The sequence below is a fragment of the Girardinichthys multiradiatus genome, chromosome X (assembly GCF_021462225.1).
Source record: "Girardinichthys multiradiatus isolate DD_20200921_A chromosome X, DD_fGirMul_XY1, whole genome shotgun sequence".
NCBI lineage: Eukaryota > Metazoa > Chordata > Actinopteri > Cyprinodontiformes > Goodeidae > Girardinichthys > Girardinichthys multiradiatus.
The window spans coordinates 38,693,275-38,708,149 of record NC_061817.1 but is presented as its reverse complement, the minus strand read 5'-3'; the positions used below and the strand labels follow the sequence as shown (position 1 = coordinate 38,708,149).

Below are 14,875 nucleotides of genomic sequence, written 5' to 3'. Positions count from 1 at the left end.
CTTAAAGGTGTTGTCCTCAGTCCTGTCTTCACAGGCCTTTTTACACAACACCATCATCTTGAAAAATGGAGACATAACTGAAGTTCCAGGTCTGATGTCTGATGGTGATGATGCAGCAACATGGAAATGTTGTCTCTGACGTTGCAGTGATGAAACAATCACTTTCACAACGTGCACCAAAAGCAGGAACCTTAACCAGCAGAGAGGATGCAGTGGAGAAGACAGAGTCTCCAGTTTGTCTTAATATATGTGAAGAACTCACCTGGTTCTACCTCATCACTGAGCTGCTGAACAAAGCTAAGCAGCAGCTGATCTTTCTACAGAGGATGAGGATGTTTGAAAACTGCATCATCCACAGGATCCTGACCAGCTGCATCTCTGCAGAGACCACACCATCTGCAGAGAGGGGCCCGGACCCAAGAGTAGGTTGTCAAAGCACCTGATTCAGATTGAGGAACATTCATCTTTTAGAATGGCCTAGTCAAAGTCTAGATCCTAATCAAACTAAGAATTTGTGGCAAGACTTGAAAACTGATGTTCACAGATGTTCTCCATCCATCTGTAGATGTTCAAAGCTGGTGGAGACAAAAACCAACAGACAAGATGTTGTTCAACAGAGCTCCGAGTCGGGGGGGAATACAAAAGCACACCACACTTTTCAGATTGAACTGTTTTTCTTCAGTAAGGTCTGATCTATAAAGCACCTGTAAAATATGCAGGCTGTGGCAGGAACTAAAGTGTGGAATAATTTACAGGGTGTGAAGACTTTTACATGGCTTTAGACTTACAAACTTTTTTTGGCATGTTAAGCAAAGGTTGAGCCTTATGGATCTGTTTTAAAGTTGACCTCTGAGAGGACTTTGACTTGTCAACAATGACGACATTATCACAGCAAAGAAATGGACTGAACTGGACAGAACTGGACAGAACTCATGGACCTGAGAAGGAGGTGGGACTTTCAGTCCTTTAAAGTTAGCTGCACTATTCCTGCAGAGGGCAGAAGTTTCCTCTTTCCTTCTAACGAGCTGCTGATCACCCCACTGGACCTCCATCTGCTCCACAAACATCTGATCAGGTCTGCAGAGTTTATTTTCATTCTGATATTTAAATATTCCACCAGAACTATTTGGATCAGGTCTCCCTCCATGATTTATTTCATTCTCATCCTCAGACAGGAAGAAGTTACGGCTGACAGAGAATAAAACCATCAGAACAGCAGGTAACTCAGCAGGTTTCTTCATCCAGAATGTGCTGATGTTTGCTGCTTAAGAGCTTACAGGTACAAGACAACACTGCCTGTGAAGGACATCCACATGAAGACGTCTTCTGATGTCCAAATGTGGTGGAAAAGTTGCAAGAGTTGCTTAAATGGACTAAACTAACCTGACTTTCTCATTTGGACCAGACCTGTGGCCTTAAGATGTTTCCTTTTCAATGTCTAATTCTAGACTGAATAAACCCAGACAAAAATTAGTCATTATGACATTTTAACAGATATCCGTGTTTGGAGGGTAGTTTGTATCCAACCTAAAGACAATAAAAATGAAATCAACTAGAAGCAGCAGCTTTAACTTTTTGTTTGATTCAGATGTTATTCTGAGGCTGAGAAAGAGAAATTAGAGACCGGTTACACTGAACTGAAATGATTGAGATTAGTTTCAAATTTGAAACATTTGTGGGTTAAAATGACCATAAACAGCAAACCAGTCTAACCTGATTGTAAAGCAAAAGTAAAGGTTAGTAATTAAAGCTAAAGCGTGTTTGTCTGAGAAGAACTTTCTGAAGGGCTGCTGTTGATCCTACAATAACAGCCGTCGAGGCTCTGATCCTCTAGCATTCTCCTGGACTCAGTGTTAGCGGAGGTTTTTGCAGGTCATTTGTGTCATTGTGTCTTGATATCAGATGCTCAAAGCAAAAAGCACTAAAGGCAGGTTAGCTCAAACACAGCCATCACAATGAACAGGTGGGAGCATGATGCCTTCTGTTTGCATCTGTGGGCTAAAATATGAACTAGATTTTCTGACATGAACACAACGTCCACAAAGGTGACCCAAGATGTAGGTCTCTAAGGATGAACATCCTCAAGTATGAGGTTAAAAACATCTTGGATCAGACAGTCGTCACATGCAGACTAAAAAAATCTGTAATCTTTCAGTTTTTATTCAAAATGAAAATATATCCCACTCTTATATATATAGTATATAAATTTAAATACTCTTCTTTCAAATACATCAAAGTTGTTTGATCATCACTCAAACAATGTTTTTATCAAACATCCAATTAATATACAGAAATGTGTCAGACAGATTCAAAGTCAGTTACATTCCAACTTGATCCTCGATATCAAACAGTGTTTAAAGTTCAGTTCATTATTCCAACTAGTAACATATTTTCTATCTAAGGAAACCCAGCTGACTGGATCGAGTGACTTTGCAGCAATCCCTCCTCCTGAATGAGCACGTAGTGACAGTGGGCTATCAATTGCATTGTGTCATTAACTTTGCAACAATCCCTCATCTTGAGCATGCATGTAGTGACAACAGAAATGTGAAATCCCCTGAAATATTGGTGAAGATGAGAATTAACTCTTCCTCAGGCTCACCCATTGAAACCTCTACAGATCATTCAGAAGATGTCCAAACTCCTGCAGTTCCTCTTCATGTTCCTCCTCTGGTTGCATTAATCCAACCCTATAATGTAGTGCTGCCCACAGAGGGACTTCAGTCCTAAAGTCTGATGCTCATTATGGACCTCTATGTTCCTCTTAGGACCATCGTCTGGTTCTGTTATCACTACAAGTTCCATTGTGGAGCAAGCTTTCAGAGTGAGGGGTTTTCCATAGAAAACTTTCACTCCTAACACTGACTTTGGACTGCTGGACTGGTTGTACCGGGACTCTGTCCTTTTAACATATTTTAAAGGTTTAGCAGAGTTTCTCAAGATAATGAAGGTTGAATGTGTCTTTGTATTTTAGCATCATTGCTATTGTCTGTTTTATAGAGATGGCGTCCCAATGCCAGGCTGGCTTGGTCCTGTTAGCCTCACTGATCCTTCTCCTCTTCTGGACAACCATCTCTGCTCTTTCTTATGATGACACACCAGATGTCCCCTTACAACATAACAGAGTTCAAAGAGACCTGCCAGCCAGGCCCAGAAACCAGGTGCAATCATCTACAGAGGTTGTCAAAGAATCTTTGACTGCCATCAAAGTAGTGATTGATGACATTCCTGTTAAGAAAGTCACAGATGTGATGAAAAGCTTCTCTAAGATGGCCAGCCTATCACCTGGCATCGGAACTCTGGTCGCATGCGTTCTCGATATAGTTTTGGCCTTTGTCCCTCAGGATGACCCAGTTCTGATTGAGGTAAAGAAAGGGTTTGCTGAGGTGAACCGAAAGCTGGACTCTCTCTCCTTCCAGATCTCCAACCTGGCAACAGATGTAGAATGGTTCAACTACGCCAGCGTCTACTCTAGAGACGAAGTCACCATCCTCAATGCCTGGGACAAGTTCAATGACCTTCGTCAGAACAGTAACTTGGTGCAAAGTGCAGAAGACAGACTCAGACTGGCTGAAATATTTACCAGCTCCTATGAAAACTCAGGAGCTGAGTCCAGTGTGTCCAATCTTTACCGCTACCTGACAGTCAACAGCACGTCTCTGAGTGCAAACCTCAACAATCTGCTGAAGAAGAAGTTTAAATGTGACATTACTAAGATCGGTAAATATAATTTGTATTTTAGCAGCTTGTTGTGGAAGGGGATGGTGCTAAACCAGTTCTACTGGAGACTGATTGGTTTCAACACCACGACCAAAGAAGATGAACATGTGCAGATGTTCAAGAAGGTTTCTGAAGCTCAGTTAGCAGCCATAGACTACTGCTTGCAGAACTATGAAGATTACATGAAGAAAGATGTGGTGGAGACTGTCAAAGGACTCAGCACTGATGACAAACAGGCCATCGCTCTTAAGGTGAAAGAAGTTCTGGACCAGAAGTACAACTGGTACAACTGGGTGGTGGTGGTATACAACAAGGCAAACAAAAACAATCACATCGTGTTTGATGCCACTGAGATTGATGCAGGAGACACCATTGTGCTTGTGAGTTACTATTTCGATATAGGCATAAAATATGCCACACCATATAAGGAAACTGCAGAAAAATGTTTCAACAATGAATACTGCCAGAACATCAGTATAGATCAATGCCACAAAGAGGGTTGGGGATCAGTTGATTTAATTGGGGCAGACATGTTAAAGTATAATGGCATGATAACACATGTCACCTATGATGAAGACTTTGCAGAGGTCCCAGCACCTGTTTATCGAGTTGGCTGCTATTGGTTTCCTGCTGGTGGTTTGGTTTCCATACGGTTCAAAGACCGGATACATTTCTGCAGATTGTATTTATGCCAGAACAATGCAAAGTGTAAAAGAATCCTAGACTCAAACGAATGGTTTTGTCAATGTCCCACTGGATTCAAAGGAGAATATTGTGAGCATCGCATTGACACAAGAACAGCCCCAAAAAAGGATGCCATATTTCCCCATATCAAACTCATGCAAGACAGGATACAAAACCTTGAGAACAACGTGGAAAAAATCATGAACAGATGCCACATTTCTTAGATTTCTGCAGAATACTGAAAGATGACATCAAGGATTGAATTCCAACCGACTGCTAAAAAATATCCGAAAAGATGTCTTTGACAGAAAGAAACAAGAACAGATAAAATCCCCAGGATTCCCTTGTAACTCAATAAACCTCCACCAGATGGCGCCACATCTGTGTCCTGACTGTTAGAAGCTGGTCATCATGACAAGATGTTACTGTCCACCAACTCCTGCAATCTTCTGGTTTTTGTTGACAGGAACCATCCATGTTTCAGTAAAATGATTCTGAATAAATGACACAATAGATGGGATGCTGTTTATTCCTAATGTAAATCAACATTATTTGCATTCATTGGAATTAAATGTCTCTTTCCATTCTTGGGCTCACCTGTTTTAAGTTATCTTTAGTTTAGAAGTTGAACATTGCTCAGAATTTAAGGACAGAGAAATCTGTCAATATATTTGTGCTTTAATATAATCCCCCAGTTGAGAATAAAAGGTCAAATACAGAACAATTTTGAAATTAAAGGAAAACAGAAAAAACTAGAAATAAATAAGGAAAAAAGTAAATTCCCCTGACAGCTTTGCATAACGAGCATGTACTCTAAACGTTATTGGGGTAGTTCAACTTAAAAGATTAAGTTCAATCGCTGCCTTAAAAAGATAAGCTAACTCAAATATAAGGAAATACTTTATTGCATATGAAAATTAAATTGCTTAAGTTACTGGATTCATGATCATTCATTTGACATGTTTAGTTTAAACGTATGCTCTTGAGCTGAGGTAAATAAAACTTAGCGTCTCTTGTTAAGGTGACATAATTATGTGTTATTTCAACTAAAAAAAAACAGTTATAAAATTTTTTATACATTTTTTATTAATTGAACTTGATACTCTGAGTTGAAACAACTCACTGTTACAGTACGCCTTGGAGAAAAGTTGCTTTCCTTTTGTCAAAAGAACTCAACATTTGTATCTTTATATTTATACCACTTATATTGATGTTTATAAGGCAGCAACTGAACTTAAAATTGCTAATTCAGTTAACCAACTATGGGGTAAGAACGCTGTAAAAAACAATGTGAATGTAAAGACGGAAATGTGCGCATATTAGTCAATAGTTGTGCATAAGTAAAATCCAAAAGAGGAATTGTATATTTTCTCTATAAGAATCATAGACTGCTGGAGACCACCAGCTTCCCTGCTACCCACTATGGAAGAAGCGGTATAGAAAATGACTGACTGACAATGCAAAGAAAAATCATGTGCCGAAATGGAACAATTGAGATCATTGTATCTTACTGTTGAGAATTAAAATCATTTAGTTTCACACTACGTGTTTGCATGTGTATGCATAAAACTGAAATATATCATGTATTGTGAACCTGAGGCCGCAGAGAGAGAGGTCACAGCAGGCTTCAGGCTGGAAGAAGGGTCACCCTCAGGTCAGGATGTTTGCCAGCAGCTCTAAGCAGTAAATGCGGGCTGTTCGGCTTGATATGGGCAATAAAGTACTCCCATAGGGTGTAACTAATTTACAGTGGTGACACCAGAATGTAGAAAACTCCATTAGGGACCTGTGGCTTCGTAACTAATTCCTTAAAAGGAAGTTTCAGCAGTCAGCTTTGAAGTTCATTAAAGGTATAAAAAGCTTTAACACTGATGGTGAGACAGACACTCGGTGAATCCAGCCTAGCTTAGCTGACCCGAGTCTCTCCCTAAGGCCTTAGGTAACCTTTCTTCTTTGTATTATTCTTTTGTATTCAAGTATGCATTGGAAATTATGGACTTATATATCAAATTAAACTTGTGTTAATCTGAATTTCCTGCTCTTCATCTGTTCTTTCTCACAACATCCGGGCTGGGTGAGGTTGAGGCTGTTTATTATTAGTTTATTATTAGTGGTGAAATTTTTATACCTCAACAGTACCCATCAAAATCGGTTCTAACTTTGTTAAATAACGCTTTAAATACAAAATATTTAATATTTAATATATATTTAATGGGACACAATCGTGAAGTGGAATGAAATTTATTGGATGTGTCAAACTTTTTTAACAAATAAAAAACTGAAAAGTGGGACGTGCAATATTATTCAGCCCCTTTACTTTCAGTGCAGCAAACTCACTCCAGAAGTTCAGTGAGGATCTCTGAATGATCCAATGTTGTCCCAAATGACTGATGATAATAAATAGAATCCACCTGTGTGTCATCAAGTCTCCGTATAAATGCACCTGCTCTGTGATAGTCTCATGGTTCTGTTCAAAGCGCAGAGAGCATCATGAAGGCCAAGGAACACACCAGGCAGGTCCAAGATACTGTTGTGGAGAAGTTTAAAGCTGGATTTGGATACAAAAAGATTTCCCAAGCTTTAAACATCCCAAGGAGCACTGTGCAAGCAATCATATTGAAATGGAAGGAGTATCAGACCACTGCAAATCTACCAAGACCCGGCCGTCCCTCTAAACTTTCATCTCAAACAAGGAGAAGACTGATCAGAGATGCAGCCAAGAGGCCCATGATCACTCTGGATGAACTGCAGAGATCTACAGCTGAGGTGGGAGAGTCTGTCCATAGGACAACAATCAGTCGTATACTGCACAAATCTGGCCTTTATGGAAGAGTGGCAAGAAGAAAGCCATTTCTCAAAGATATCCATAAAAAGTCTCATTTAACGTTTGCCACAAGCCACCTGGGAGACACACCAAACATGTGGAAGAAGGTGCTCTGGTCAGAAGAAACCAAAATCAAACTGTTTGACCACAATGCAAAACGATATGTTTGGCGTAAAAGCAACACATCTCATCACCCTGAACACACCATCCCCACTGTCAAACATGGTGGTGGCAGCATCATGGTTTGGGCCTGCTTTTCATCTGCAGGGACAGAGAAGATGGTCAAAATTGATGGGAAGATGGATGGGACCGAATACAGGACCATTCTGGAAGAGAACTTGTTGGAGTCTGAAAGAGACCTGAGACTGGGACGGAGATTTATCTTCCAACAAGACAATGATCCAAAACATGAAGCCAAATCTACAATGGAGTGGTTCACAAATAAACGTATCCAGGTGTTGGAATGGCCTAGTCAAAGTCCAGACCTGAATCCAATGGAGAATCTGTGGAAAGAGCTGAAGACTGCTGTTCACTAACGTTCTCCATCCAACCTCACTGAGCTCCAGCTGTTTTGCAAGGAAGAATGGGCAAGAATTTCAGTCTCTCGATGTGAAAACTGATAGAAACAAACCCCAAGAGACTTGCAGCTGTAATTGTAGCAAAGGGTGGTGCTACAAAGTATTAACGCAAGGGTGCTGAATAATATTACACGCCCCACTTTTCAGTTTTTTATCTGTTAAAAAAGTTTGACACATCCAATAAATTTCATCCCACTTCACGATTGTGTCCCACTTGTTGTTGATTCTTCACAAAAAATTAGAATTTTATATCTTTATGTTTGAAGCCTGAAATGTGGCAAGAGGTTGAAAAGTTCAAGGGGGCTGAATACTTTCACAAGGCTCTGTAGTGTGGCAGACCAAGCACAACAGCAGCCATTCTCCTCTCATTTGTGTCCTACAACAAAAAAGAAGCCTGCTGTAAAACCAAGAGATACCAGAGCTCTGTTTGCTTTAATATTATTATTATTGATGATTTTTTTATGAGGCTGTAATAAACTCCTCTCTACAGGCAAGTGTGATATGTACAAATGTATGCATGTATGTTCCAAAAGGCAACTTGATGCAGGTATAAAGTAAGAAAAGGAAGTCAGAAAAACAGGAAATTATGTTAACAAGATGACCTTTGCTGCATGTCTTCCCCCTCTCTCCACACCTTTCCTGTCAGCTTACTGTTGACAAAAATGACAAAAATAAAAGCCACTAGTGGTTTCAAGTCAGGTTCAATCATTCCAGTTAATCCTGACTATCAAACAGTCAGATTCAGTTATTTATTCAAATTGGATAAAAAGTTTTTCTATCTAAGGAAACCCAGCAGATTGCATCCAGTTAGTGACTTGCAGCATTCACTCCTCCTGGATGAGCATGTAGAGACAGTGGACAGTCACTGGTGTTGACTTTGCAGCAATCCCTCATACTGAGCATGCATGTAGCGACAGTGGAGAGGAAAAACTCCCTTTTAACAGGAAGAAACCTCCAGCAGAACCAGGTAAAAAAAAGCAGTTGTACCAATAGGCAGAAGCTTCATCACGACCTACGACACAATAAACTTAATCAAACATTTGAAGAGGCACCGCATTAAAGAGCACGAGGATTTTTAGCCAGAGGGCAGAAAGACAGAAGTAGCAGGCGGTAGGAATCACCTCTGGAGTCATTCCAAAAACAAGGTAAACTTCTACCAGACAACATGAAAGTTTAAGAGATCACAGTGAGTAGTGTTAGAGAAGTTTGCCCTTTATGGGTATGTGTCTTGGACTTAATAAATAGAGTCAATTTGAAACGCTTACAATTGCATATTTGTTTTCCGCATGGGATCTTTCCTGTTAACAGGATTTCCTGTTTTCCTGAATCCCTTTTCTGACCGTGTACTTGCGTCAAGTTGCCTTTTGGAACATACATGCATACATTTGTACATATCACACTTCAGAGGAGTTAATTACAACCTCATAAACTCCGCCCACCAATAATAATATTATCTAAAATCGGTGCATCCCTACTTTAAATCCTATAATGAAGAGGTTGTCTGACCAGCCTGCACCTTATGCAGTCTCAGATGGATTAGAGGCTTTTTTCTTGCACTTAAAAAAATGTAAGTAATGCAACTAAACTGTTTTTTTACACCTGCTCCTTAGTCTAAACCACAGCTATCTCCTCTGCTCACTACTTGGATCGGTATGCGCTCCGCGAGTGAATATACACTTCACCTCTGAAAGCAACAGGAGGTTACTGTGTGCTAGGAACTGCAGCATGCCATCACATTAAAAAGCTATTTAATTTCAGTCGTGAAATATTTTTTTAGAACCAACCCTAAAGGCTCTTTTAGAAGCTAGTTTCCTCTTTTTAAAGAAAAACAGCAACTAAAACATTCGCGCACACTTATGTACATATTGTGAACGTGCATATTGATTGGACCAGACTAATCACTGACACTATAGGCCCTGTTCACACTGCAGGCGAATGTGGCCCAATTCTGATTTTTGGCGGGTCAAGTGATCAGATCAGACTGTTTAAAGCAAGTGGGAACGCTCAGATCTGGCCTGTATCTGACTTTTTCAAGTCACATTTGAGTCACATTCATATGTGGTCCTCCTGAATTGGCAGTCAGATCTCCCTAAAACAGAACAATAAAGAGTTTCTGTCATAGTTTTTGTTAATGATCTGACCCACATGCAGAATAACACTCAGGAGATAAATAGAACGTTTAAAAGTTTTATTTTCACAGGAGTGATATGGGTTAGAGATACTGGGGGGAGGAAGATGGACCGCCAGAGGGATGAGAGATACGAGGTCTGAGAGCAGGAGCAGAAGCAGTTCTGTGGGGCAGATCCTTCTAGGGTTAGCCGCACGAAGGTAGATCCTTAGGAGCTCTGATCCAGGACTGTGTGATGAGAGTGGATTGATGGTGTGGAGCACAGGTTGGAGGCACTTGCGTGAGAGTTGGTTGGAGGGTGGACAGGGTTCGCTTAGGACTTGATCCGGATAGTCGAAAAGCCAGGAAGCTGCCAGCTTGAACTTGATCCAGAGGAAATAAATGGAGACTTGAATTCTTATCCAGAAGTCAGAAAAAACTCTTTAAGAAGAGTCTGGAAAACAGCTTGAACTCAACCAGGTCTGGAAACAATCTGAGGAGGAGGACACACTTGAATTAATCAGAGTTCTAGGAGAAACAAGAAAGCAAAACTAGAGCTAGAGCTTGACAAGAGTTTGTTACCACTGGTGGCCAATCCTCAGGCATTGAAGTGCTGGCAGCTTCCAGTGTAAATACACCTCCGGGTAATTAGTCAATGCGAAGCACCCGTTCTCTCAGCACCTGTGAACTTCAACACCATCTAGTGACCAAGCAGAGTAAATGGCAGGCAAACACAAATACACAGTAAACTCACAGACCCCAACAGTTTCACTCTCCTTTTATTCATGTGTTGTCCACACAGCACCCGCTGACACAATAAATGTCTTCTGTTCTGCCTTTTTAATGCCAATCAGTTCTCTGTATCCTGCCCATTTATATTCTACAATTCTGCTTAGCCTTTGGGGATGCAAACCTGCGATACAACTATCTGAGGAGCAGAGTCCTCTGGTAATGCATGGAAAGGAATGTGAACATAAGCAGGCCCCAGAGGTTACCACAGAAGTTGTTGAACCGCTGTCATTTGGCTCAGAAGAAGAGCAGCAGTCAACCATCATCCTTGCTAATGCACTTGTTATGCAGACCAACAAAGATAAGCTGCCACTACAAACACTTTGAAGCAATCATTGAGAGGCTGTCTGAGATTTTGAGAACATCCAAAAGAGTCTGAATAAACTCAGCACTGACATGTTGAGAGCGGTCTCTAAAAGGATTGGCTGCACTTGCAGATGATCTTGTATTGTTGGCTTTGAATGATGCAAAAGAAGACCAAGCAGGCACCTAGAAATTAATCAATACACAACTACACCCACTGACAAAAACGTTACCCAATGGTGACGGTCTGAATTGGACATAATTTAATCCACAGGTAGATAAAGTAGATGAATGATGGGTGTTGAAAATGTTGACTTGCAGGAGGCTGCTACATCAGAAACAGGCACCAGAGAGCATGAGTGGTGGCATCACAGGTGAAGCAGTGGTGTCACAGGCAGCTACCGGAGCATCCGACTGTCAATCACAGTAGCAGGTGAAGGTCAGTAAACACAGAGTGTGACTCATAGGCTCATTAGACAGCATCACCAGCACTTGATTGAGTTGGATAGGGTTTGTGTTGTGGGTTTGTATAAAGGCTGGTTGTACAGAACTATTAACCTGGCTTGTGGGGTCTACAGATGTCATACCAGCTGAAGCTGGAACCAGCTGTCTGTACGCTGCACATGGTACTTATTTAGGCTGGTTGGGAGTTTTGTGCCGTTGCTGGGCATGTGAGATGTACAAATGTTACAGTGGATCCGTATTGGAACCAGACATCTGAATGCCACAAATGCCAGACAATGAGACTGGGTGGGCATTTCATGCTGTTGCCTGGTATGTGGGACATACAGATGTCTGGTTCCAACATTGGTTACCAAGACATCTAAATTCCCCACATACCACTTTGTGAGCATTGGTGGGCGTTTCATGTCATTACCTGGCTTGGAGCATATAGATTTCTGGTCCCATCATTGGTCTCTGTGACATCCGTATGGCCCATAAGCCAGGTTAATGGATCTGTACAACCTGCTCCCTGCAATACACCTCCATCAAACTCCATCATCTGCTGGTGGTGCTGTCTGATGTGTCCACTAGTCATTTTCCATGTCTGCTGACCTTCACTCACTGTTCCAACTGACTCTCGGACACATCGGTGACTACCTGTGACACTCATGTTGTCATCACTTATGCCCTCTGGTGGTTGATGTAGACGTAGCGGTTTCTTGCATATGATTCATTTCGACACCCATCAATGGTCAGCCTGTGGAGCAAAGTAAAACCAAATTGGACCATTTCTACTGGGTGCTGGCTTGGTGATTCGGTATTTTGGTCAATGGGTGTAGTTGTGATTGATATATATAGTCATTGCTGGTAACCTCCATGTGCCCATGTGTTTCAGGGGCTCCTTGAAGATTTGTAGTGGTTATTGTTAGTTTTCAGGTATGCATACCTATATGGTACCTGTAGCTGCTGAGGACAGAAGTATTAGAAATTAAATGGACCATGAATCATAATATTCCAGAAAAGTCCTCAAAGACTTGCTACAGCTCCTAAGAAACACGTGATCTTTGCAGTCATCATCTAGTTTTAAAACCTTTATAGGATCACCAGTAGGTAAAATCCTACTTTCTTTTCAGCTGTGCAAGTTTCCACTAACTAAACCAAAGATGCCAACATTCCACACAGCTATGTCTGGCCTCCTCCTTCCTACAACCCCCAGCATGCGCCACACACCAAGCCATGCTTAGGACCCATTTGTTCTTATTTTCGTTTGCTTTGTGATTATTATTTACCTGAACTCTCAACTCAACCATTGCAGCTGGTCAGAACTTTATATGTCCTGTATCCAGTGACCCACTTTGATATATGGACCAAAACAGATAATAAAAAAAACTAAACCTAAACTTTACAATTACCAGTCTGTCTGAGGTACTTATAAAACATGATATCATCTGTGATAGACTGGTGACCTCTCCAGGGTGTACCTCTCCAACCCAATGAGTGCTGGATGTGTCTTTCTCCCAGCCTACACGGGTTGGACAATGAAAGTGAAACACCTGTAATTTTAGTGTAGGAGGTTTCATGGCTAAATTGGACCAGCCTGGTAGCCAGTCTTCATTGATTGCACATTGCACCAGTAAGAGCAGAGTGTGAAGGTTCAATTAGCAGGGTAAGAGCACAGTTTTGCTCAAAATATTGAAATGCACACAACATTATGGGTGACATACCAGAGTTCAAAAGAGGACAAATTGTTGGTGCACGTCTTGCTGGCGCATCTGTGACCAAGACAGCAAGTCTTTGTGATGTATCAAGAGCCACGGTATCCAGGGTAATGTCAGCATACCACCAAGAAGGACGAACCACATCCAACAGGATTAACGGTGGACGCAAGAGGAAGCTGTCTGAAAGGGATGTTCGGGTGCTAACCCGGATTGTATCCAAAAAACATAAAACCACGGCTGCCCAAATCACGACAGAATTAAATGTGCACCTCAACTCTCCTGTTTCCACCAGAACTGTCCGTCGGGAGCTCCACAGGGTCAATATACACGGCCGGGCTGCTATAGCCAAACCTTTGGTCACTCATGCCAATGCCAAACGTCGGTTTCAGTGGTGCAAGGAGTGCAAATCTTGGGCTGTGGACAATGTGAAACATGTATTGTTCTCTGATGAGTCCACCTTTACTGTTTTCTCCACATCCGGGAGAGTTACGGTGTGGAGAAGCCCCAAAGAAGCGTACCACCCAGACTGTTGCATGCCCAGAATGAAGCATGGGGGTGGATCAGTGATGGTTTGGGCTGCCATATCATGGCATTCCCTTGGCCCAATACTTGTGCTAGATGGGCGCGTCACTGCCAAGGACTACCGAACCATTCTTGAGGACCATGTGCATCCAATGGTTCAAACATTGTATCCTGAAGGCGGTGCCGTGTATCAGGATGACAATGCCCCAATACACACAGCAAGACTGGTGAAAGATTGGTTTGATGAACATGAAAGTGAAGTTGAACATCTCCCATGGCCTGCACAGTCACCAGATCTAAATATTATTGAGCCACTTTGGGGTGTTTTGGAGGAGCGAGTCAGGAAACGTTTTCCTCCACCAGTATCACGTAGTGACCTGGCCACTAACCTGCAAGAAGAATGGCTTAAAATCCCTCTGACCACTGTGCAGGACTTGTATATGTCATTCCCAAGATGAATTGATGCTGTATTGGCTGTAAAAGGAGGCCCTACACCATACTAATAAATTACTGTGGTCTAAAACCAGGTGTTTCAGTTTTATTGACCAACCCCTGTATGATTCTATACAGAATTTCTTCAGTGCAGTTTAATTTGGAAAAGAATACTTAAAGATTTTAACAAAATATGATTCTCTTATGTCTTTTGTGCCGGAGCAGGAACCATTGACCTCAGTGCATGACATCTCATTTGGAGAGCCCAGGGGCCTCATGTACTAAAGAGTGTGCAGCTTTCATAAACATAACCATAAATGCATAAATATATTTTAAATATATTTTAAAACACAGAGAGCAAAGTGTACTGGAGTCAAATTCCTTGTTTGTATGTACGAACTTGGCAATAAAGCTGATTCTGATTCTGATACTAGAAGTTTGCGGTAGGGAGAAATTCTGAAACCTGCGGTGCACAAAAAAAATTCAGATGTACAAAACCGGAGTAGACATGTCATTGCACACATAGCCTTCATACTGTATCCCAACTTGCGTTGAATTTGGCATAGCTGCACATGGCGCTTGGACCGCCCGGTTCCCGCCCCCAAATACCTTTGCAAAGTAGTGTAAATAGCTGGAAGACAACCAACACATGTCCAAAAAACCATTGCAACGGTGCTGTGACAGTCTGTACGGAGCCCGCGAGGCAACACTGGGGGATTTTTTTCTTTTGTGTTCCCATGCAAAAATTGTTAAT

At 41.6% G+C, this 14,875-nt stretch overlaps 1 protein-coding gene across 2 annotated transcripts; it reads left to right on the top strand.

Annotated features, from left to right (window-relative positions):
* The first annotated feature begins 244 nt into the window (after nt 1–244).
* Nucleotides 245–4,990, top strand: LOC124862542 (SE-cephalotoxin-like). Of its 2 annotated transcripts, none has more exons than XM_047356519.1 (3): nt 245–1,075; nt 1,176–1,219; nt 3,001–4,990. In XM_047356519.1, exons 1-3 carry the CDS (start codon nt 933–935, stop codon nt 4,626–4,628), a joined length of 1,815 nt encoding a protein of 604 aa, XP_047212475.1. In that variant the 5' UTR covers nt 245–932; the 3' UTR covers nt 4,629–4,990. The 2 variants fall into 2 exon arrangements, with proteins under 2 accessions (XP_047212475.1, XP_047212476.1); XM_047356520.1 differs by having other exon boundaries at nt 952–1,075; nt 1,172–1,219.
* Nucleotides 4,991–14,875: the final 9,885 nt, after the last annotated feature.